This window comes from Lycium ferocissimum, chromosome 4, assembly GCF_029784015.1.
Source record: "Lycium ferocissimum isolate CSIRO_LF1 chromosome 4, AGI_CSIRO_Lferr_CH_V1, whole genome shotgun sequence".
Taxonomy (NCBI): Eukaryota; Viridiplantae; Streptophyta; class Magnoliopsida; order Solanales; family Solanaceae; genus Lycium; species Lycium ferocissimum.
This window is the reverse complement of record NC_081345.1, coordinates 15240267-15248083: the sequence shown is the minus strand read 5'-3', so window position 1 is coordinate 15248083 and position 7817 is coordinate 15240267. Positions and strand designations below refer to the sequence as shown.

The following is a 7817-nucleotide window of genomic DNA, read 5'->3' as shown; positions in this document are numbered from 1 at the left end:
TTAATTAATGGAAGAAACAAATGGGAGCTTAAATTGTCTTAACTAAGACTACTCTCATTAAGGTACAAGCCAACTTGTCCCCCTTGCATCTTGGACCTGATAAAACTGCCTGCATAAATTTCTACTAGATCCTTAGATCTTCGCAGGACTCATGTCTACTTAATCTAGCCATAATAACAAAGGTTGCAGCTTATATCTACAAAAACTTTATGTATACAATTCATAAAGCTCTATCTATTGATATTTACATCTGTATTAAGATTTCCATAATGGCGTATCACCATCTGTACAAAAGAAAAAATTAGGATGTCCATGTGCATATAGAAGATTGCAAAGTTTGACCTTTGGTGGAATGCTCGAAGAGTTCAAGGCTGCATATACTGGTACGGGGGTGGAATCATTTTCCTTCCTTGACAACCTGCACAAAATTTAACTCTCCAGATTTTCATGGAATAATAATGTTACACCTAGAGAGGATAAATGAAGTACTGATAAGAGAATTTACTATGATATTTAGTAAACTATACATGTACATTTGCTATCTGACTTAGTGGAAACTATTCCGAAAGTTGGAAGTAAAGACACGCATAATCTCTATCCAGCTATTTCCTGCCATGGAATCCCAAAAGAGGAGAGAAGAAAAACATCATAATATTTTGTCATACACCTTTGACGTGTGTTTTTCTGATCTTGTCCGTTCTTTCTCACTGTACTGTTATGACTAATGTTTCACTCTATTGGATAACTATTAGCAAGTGAAAGGAGAATTTTCATTTCCAGGTTCACAAGGTAAAAGTACTGATATAGCACACCTTCAAAGTCTCTCAGTTCGAGTTCATGCCACTCTTGGATCATAGCACAACAGCAACAGAAAAGATGAGTAAAGAAATCATCACATGAGCCTCCCTGCAAACAGAACAAATGACATTGTTATCAATCAACAGCTCATGTACTTATTTCTTTGCCCCGCACTCTGAAGCAAAATGCCTTAAACAGACAAAATCACAACTTTTTTCTACCTCAAGTAGGATGCTATTAGTTCAATAATAAGTACAACATTTTCTTGCTATATTTCAATTCAACTTCAAAGCACTTCCTGTCATGCTACTGTTAGAGTTTTTGCTACCAAATTCAAATGACATGTAATCTTCAAAAATGTGAAATACCAATACATAAATACCTCAATAGTGAAAAGCCGTCTCAGCCTTCTTCTCACACAACAAGTATAACAGCAACAACCACAGAATAAGGAGTATGTCATCAGATCATTCAATGCATGTTCACGAGCTGCACGAATAATAGAAGCATAAGTGTTTGTGATCAGTATTTCCGATGAAGGCACCATTTACATGTCGATAAACAAGAAGATAGATAAATAGAGTACCAAGGCAGGTCACCATCAGTCTGTGCTAAATGCCAGTTTTGTCCCTAACGTTAATTTAAATAGTCCTCAAAGGAAAAATTTCAGAGTAATTATTTACCGCTTACAAGTACCACACCCACTCTCTACCCCCCAAAAGAAACTGTCATTATTTCAGGAGTGTTGAGAAATAAAAGATGAAGTCCCCCTAGGAGTACCCGTGAACAATAAAAATCAAGAGATCACTTGGATATCCATATTGAACTTGGTCTTAGATGAAATTAGTATAAAATGTGTAACACTTACTTATTGTCCCAAGTGACACCAAACTTGCAATTCTTGAAAATATGCCACATGGGTAGATGCATGCTTTCAAACCTGTTTGAAGAGAATGAGAAGACAGGTACTTGAATTTAGTTGCAGGAGTACAACAGCAATTATCTGATATTGATATTCATGATAAGGTTTCATGATCAACAATATCTTTGAGACAGAGTGGAACCTAATTAAGTTATGTTGAACCTAATTAAGTTATGTTAACCTATGGACAAAATGAAACGAAAAATCACGTGGTCGATATAGCTGACCTTTTCCAGTAGTACGAATCGCTACCATATGATTGATAAGCACGTATAACCACAGAAAAGGATAAACTCCCTATGGATACAGGAATTTATAAGACTTAGAGGTTCCATGAACTCACTTAAACAAGGTTCATTGCAACAGTCAAAGAGGTCAGTTTGCCACTTTGATTTTTCTTGATGTTCATCCTGTGAGGCATTCACCATCTCCACCTGGCCAACTTTTGCAGTTGATACCCACCTGTGCCATGAAACTAATTCTTCAATAAACTGAACATGCTAGAATAGTTCCGAGTCCTCAGTGGTACATAAAACTTTACCCAGTTCCTATGTAAGGTTGCGCGTTGAGAGCAAGAAACTTTTCAGCTGGCACACTAACGACATTTTGTGTCACGTCAATAAGATGCTCAATAATTCTACACTGTTTGGGGTCATTGTTTGCTTGTGACTGATGTAGCTCAAGATGTAACTTCTCCTTTTCCTCCTTGAGAGCCTCGTGGAATCTCAAATCAGGATATTGTCTAGATAGTGACTTCTCTAATACATTTGCATCTTTCTTTGATCGATCAGGTTTCAGTACTGCTCTTTGGGCCTCAACATCCTCTTCGTCTAGGGTGTATTCGCGATCATCACCTTCTATGGCTTCCAATCTTTCGTGCACATTCTGTAACATTATTACAAAGATGTTTTTGACATCTGAAGAGAAGTTCATGAAATTGCTGACTTATATGAAGTGCTCCGGAACAATGTTCAAATGGAGTTAGTGCACAAGCATAATAGTCCGAAATAGAAATTGGATTAAACTGGCTAAAAACCTCTAGAAGAATGTCTTGGAAGATCATACAGGAATTCCTAGAAAGTAAAATTACTTGTGCAAAAAGGTAATTAAGATTACTAAGAGGCGTAAACTTGAAAGATTATCTCTTCAAAATATTGCCAAAGTATCTGCCACATCAAGATACAACAGATTTTAGACTGACTGATGAACAGAAATGGAATTCTAGAAACTTTAATTTGCAATGTTAGCCAGCTTGGAAGCTCAAAATAAACGATAAAGAGTTTTATCTGTCTTAGGAGTACTGGAAACTTACTAGGCACTTCCAGTGCGGAAATATGGCAGCCCCCCTTCCATCTTATATGGAGTATAACACTTTTCTTTCTAATTTGCTGTAAAGGATTGACATCTTTTTATATCTTTCACAATAATTTATCCTTAGTGACATATTCTTACGAGAATTGTCATAGCATATTAAAGACCAATAAATACTTATGGTAAGTTATGTACATTTAGCTTATGTGTAAAAGGTTTCTTCTTTTTTCTTAAAATTGTGTCCAATTGATCAGAGTGTTAAAATGAAACAGAGAGGGCATTAATTTAGAAACACATTCGTTTAGCAACACCATTGAAAGGAACAACTTATTGGTTTCATTTTAAGCATTAGACCATCATCCAAGACAGTAAGCATATGTATAATGTATTACATGTAAAAAAAAAAAAGAGAAAAAGGAAATAAAGTAATTTAAGGTTTAGATTCAAGCATAAACATGAAGGAAATTTCTAACCTAGGGAATCTAGATACGCTTAGAAGCATTTCACAAGCTAATAAGTTGAAAATTGCTCGCACCTCTTGATTCTGTGATCACCGTGGGCTTTTGAAGCTTTTACCTTGAGGTAGGCCAAAAGCTATCGTTAAGGTAAATCAAGAACACACAAAGGATCAACTAGGAGTTCGGATGAGTATCTGAGTTGTTGAAAAAGCTTGTGAAAGTTAATGTTGTGTTTTGGACATGAATTTCACTTGAAACTTATGAGTAAAATCCACTACTTTAACTGAAACATCAAATTCATCCGCCACAGTGACTAGAGTCGGAGCTAGCTTGCTCACTGCGGCTCGGTAGAACCCGGTAGCTTTGGCGCAGACCGTATATTTATGTTAAAAAAATCACTTAATATGTATGAACATTTGATCAAGAACCTAGTAACTTCCATTTTTAAGAATCTAGAACCTGTAAACTCAAAATCCTAGCTCTGCCTATGATGTCAGTGACAGCCAAGCAATCGTCCTCTGGTTGGGGATAAAATCCAATGGCCGATTGCTGGCTTTGAATAACCAGTCCAGCAGTAAGCTCAATTCTTCCATTATAAGGAGGTGAACTTGCATGCGAGCCAACGTATCAAATTAATATCTCAATATTTCACTTTAAATTCAAAAATCTAATTTTATTATCTGCAAATACTCATACGACATAAACACTGAAGTCAGGACTGATATATAGCATGTTTGTCCAAGCTCCCAAAATCTGTTTATTTTGAAAAGTGCTTTATGTCAGAAGTACTTTGTGGTTACAAATATTACAAAAGTGCTTCCGGGGAAAAACTACCCTCTTTTAACTCTGAAAAACAGATTCGGCTACTAGTCAAAAACATTTATTCCCAACCCCCCCCCCCCCCCCCCCCCCCCCCCCCGCCCCACACAAAAAAAAAAAAAAAACTTGGCTCAATTTTCTAAAACAAGCACGTTTTCAAAAAAATAAGCATTTATGGCTGACAGGTTGTTATTGGCAAACAGGTAACTGACCTAACTAGACATTGCTCAAAGACTCACCATTTTGACAAGTTAACAAAGAAGAGAAAGTACCTGCATTCGAAACTCATGGACAATCGCAATCAAGGGAACCAGCTTCAGGTACCGATCAATCTCATTCTGAACCCGACGAAACTGATAAACAACACTCCATCCCATGGCAAGCATGTAAAAGCAGCTCTTTTCTTTGCAACTATCAACCAACTCCAAAGCATTCTGTAGAGCCTCATCTAACCCTTCAAGTGGCTCTGCTGTAGCCGACAGCTTCATCAGGTCAGTCGACTTTAGCTTCTCTAACAAGTTTCCGATCAGTCTCACGTGCACTGCTAACTGCTCGCAGTTCCTTTTATGTGTAGCGGCGTGTTTGGCTGAAGTAATGATTAAGTTGATGAGTCCTAGAGCGTTTACACCTGCTACCTGAGCAATGTCTTCCATCTTCTTCTTCTTCTTCTCTGCTCCAGGGGTGTGAATGCATTTGTTTGGCTTTTGGTTATGTTGAATGTTTTTCCTCCTTTTTGGCCTAGGTTTGAACATCACTTTTTTGTAATTCTGCTTAACCTATAACTAACTATTTATTACTTTCTCCGTCTTAATTTATGTGATATAATTTAATTAGGCACAAATTTAAGAAAATAATAAAAAAAAATAATTAAAATTTGCGGTCGAAAACAAGTCCCAGATATTTGTGTCACTATAAAAGGGAAAATTTTAAATTAAATTATTTTTAAATATAAAAATATCTTATTCTTTTTGGGACAGACTAAAAAAAAAAGTGTATCGCATAAATTGGGACAGAGGAGCGAAACATATCTCGAAACTGATTAGACTAAGTTTTTGAATAGAATCGTCAAAAGATGTGTGACAGCTTAATTTGCCCATAAACTTCGTCCACATGATAGCCGACTCATTAATATCCATGTATGTTTGATAAATAGTTGATGATAATTCAAGTAGAAAATGCAACTAAAAAAAATGATACTTTGAACCTGTTTGGATGGGTTTAAAAAAGTAGTAGGCCTAACTTATTTTTTCACTTATAAACTCGTTTTTTTAAATGAAATCGAATGGCCTAACTTATTTTTTTTTAGGCTTATTTTAAGATAAAATATCTTATGTTCTAATTCAATAAAGTAGAGAGTCGAGAAAAAGTAGAGTCGACAGTGGCGCAGTGTGCTTGCGAGGGAAATAGTAATTGTCGGTGTACAAATAAATCACTGTCCTTATGAATTTATTTATTTATATACACTTTTTTGGAAAGGATTGTGTTGGAAATGATCTTGGTAGTAATTTTTGGTTAGTGGGTTGTCGCGTAAGCTAATTTCCTCCGTTTCCTTTTTTACTAGTAAAAGCCCCTTAAGAAAATATTACTCCCTCCGTTTCAAAATAAGTTATCTTTTAGATTTTTTATTTTAAAATAAATGACGTTTTTTAATTTCAAGAATATTTTAGACAGATTCTATCAAAATTGCCCTTGTTTAACTAATCAAGATTCATTAATTACATTTTTTTTCTAGACATTTAATTATATAAGCACAATATTTTATGTCAAATGAAATGGTGTTCACATTATACATGGTATCATGCTAGGATAACTCTTCTCCTTTTATCACGTTTTTAATTATCTTTTCTCTAATTATTTTATTTTATTTTCTTACTGAAGTTTTGTTTTATATTTTTGGCTAATTTGTCAAATTATTGGCGATGAATTATGGATAGCTAAATTGAATAGGAATTTTATTAAAAATCATGACAAGGCAGATTTGTACTAAATGTTTAAGTTAATGATTTTATTGGAGTGGATTAAAAGTTCAATCCAGCCAGTGGTTTCATTTAATCCAGCTCGGGCATGGCTAATTTAATTTTTTCAGCAACGTACATTTAACAGCTCCATTAAATTTTCAATCATAATCTAGATTTAAAATTGAAATTTTTATTAGTTGAAGGTTTAATGATACCCCCTCATTAATTGTTCATCCAACTAAAGTTTTAATTAACTACTACTCAATACCCAATGTTAACTTAAAATATAATCAGGGGTAACTTGGTAAAAACACTTCTAATTTTCTAAGAGTGAGCAATTTCTTAAGGGGTGTGCATGAGTTAAAAGAGTCACTTATTTTGGAATGGAGGGAGTAAAATTTTAAGTAGGAGGGATTTTGACTATTTTAAATTTATTTATGTCTTAATATATAATTCTCTTCATTTGATAATTATTTTATCTATGTGTTATCTTTTCATAATTGAAGTGTATGTAAGTCTTCAAAAATAATTACTATGAAGGATAAATTGGGGAAAAATAATAAATATTTTCTTTAACTTCTAAGATGACAAATAATTTGAAGTAAATCCCACTTTATCCACTTCACATTTCGAATAGGAATGATAACCCCCTTATGCAATAATTTTTCGATAAGATTGTTTTTTTCTTCATAAAAATCTTCTTTTTCTAGAACTAAGATACAAAATAACTCTTATTTTATTAATATATACCTTCATATCCAAAGGAATATAAGACCGTTAGATATAGTTAGTATTAGTATCTGCGCGATCCGTGGACGATATTTAAGAAAAACAATCATAAAAAAGAGATAAAAACAACTTAAATATGCAAATTTAAGGCCAAACACATCGATAGACACCGGTGGTCGTCCGGTTCTTTCACTTGAACACCTCAACTAAACTTTGTTTCATTTAAACACCTGAGGTAGGGTGTGACTGTGCCATTTAGATATTATTCGCTGAATCAACCAAATTTATAAAGTGTGTGCAATACATTCACTGCTGATGTGGCAAATGACGTATAAAATAAGGACATGTGTCTTTTTTAATTAAAAAAACTATTTAAAAATATTTAATAACAAACTAAAAGTAATAATCTCAAAAAGAAAAGGAAAAAAACTTGATTTACACCAAATCAGAAAAAGACACATTATTAATAAAAAGAAAAAAGAACAAAAAAAGACACATTGAAAATTCTGAAATGAATAATTGTTCTTGGTGTTCTTCATCAGCTTCATGTTGTTCTTGTTACAACCACGATTTTAATCCAAATTTCCAAGAGAAACTCCTCCAAATTTGTTATAACTTCAGCTAAAGATTCCCCACGAAGACCCAAAAACAATCCAACTGTCACGACCCAACCCCGTAGGCCGTGACTAGTGCCCGAGCTGGACCCTAGTATACATATCTGTTAGATATAGTTAACCCAAAATTAAACACAATATGGAAGCTTGCAAAGACAAGACGTTACCTCAGAACGTCACATTTATATATGTAGTAATCATTGTCCTC

The 7817-nt window shown here is 34.2% G+C and overlaps 1 protein-coding gene across 3 annotated transcripts; it reads right to left on the bottom strand.

Moving 5' to 3' along the window:
* LOC132051605 (protein MID1-COMPLEMENTING ACTIVITY 1-like) lies at positions 1 to 5088 on the bottom strand. Of its 3 annotated transcripts, XM_059442759.1 has the most exons (7): positions 4581 to 5082; positions 2262 to 2605; positions 2064 to 2182; positions 1667 to 1738; positions 1181 to 1287; positions 813 to 906; positions 1 to 418 (listed from the first exon to the last, which is right to left on the bottom strand). In XM_059442759.1, the coding sequence occupies exons 1-7, from the start codon at positions 5058 to 5060 to the stop codon at positions 366 to 368; spliced, it is 1269 nt and encodes a 422-aa protein (XP_059298742.1). In that variant the 5' UTR covers positions 5061 to 5082; the 3' UTR covers positions 1 to 365. The 3 variants fall into 3 exon arrangements, 2 of the variants coding, with proteins under 2 accessions (XP_059298742.1, XP_059298741.1); XM_059442758.1 differs by lacking the exon at positions 1 to 418 and having other exon boundaries at positions 425 to 906; positions 4581 to 5088; XR_009413790.1 differs by lacking the exons at positions 1 to 418; positions 813 to 906 and having other exon boundaries at positions 1222 to 1287; positions 1930 to 2182; positions 4581 to 5088.
* Between the last annotated feature and the right edge of the window lie 2729 nt (positions 5089 to 7817).

Bases quoted from the DNA above. Each gene is read 5' to 3' on its own strand.
- LOC132051605 (XM_059442758.1), bottom strand. From the start codon at position 5,060: ATGTTCAAACCTAGGCCAAAAAGGAGGAAAAACATTCAACATAACCAA. The intron at 2,606-4,580 runs GTACTTTCTCTT...ATAATGTTACAG, and splicing joins TCCATGAGTTTCGAATGCAG to AATGTGCACGAAAGATTGGA. The intron at 1,739-2,063 runs GTGAGTTCATGG...CTCTTCAAACAG, and splicing joins TTGCAATGAACCTTGTTTAA to GTTTGAAAGCATGCATCTAC.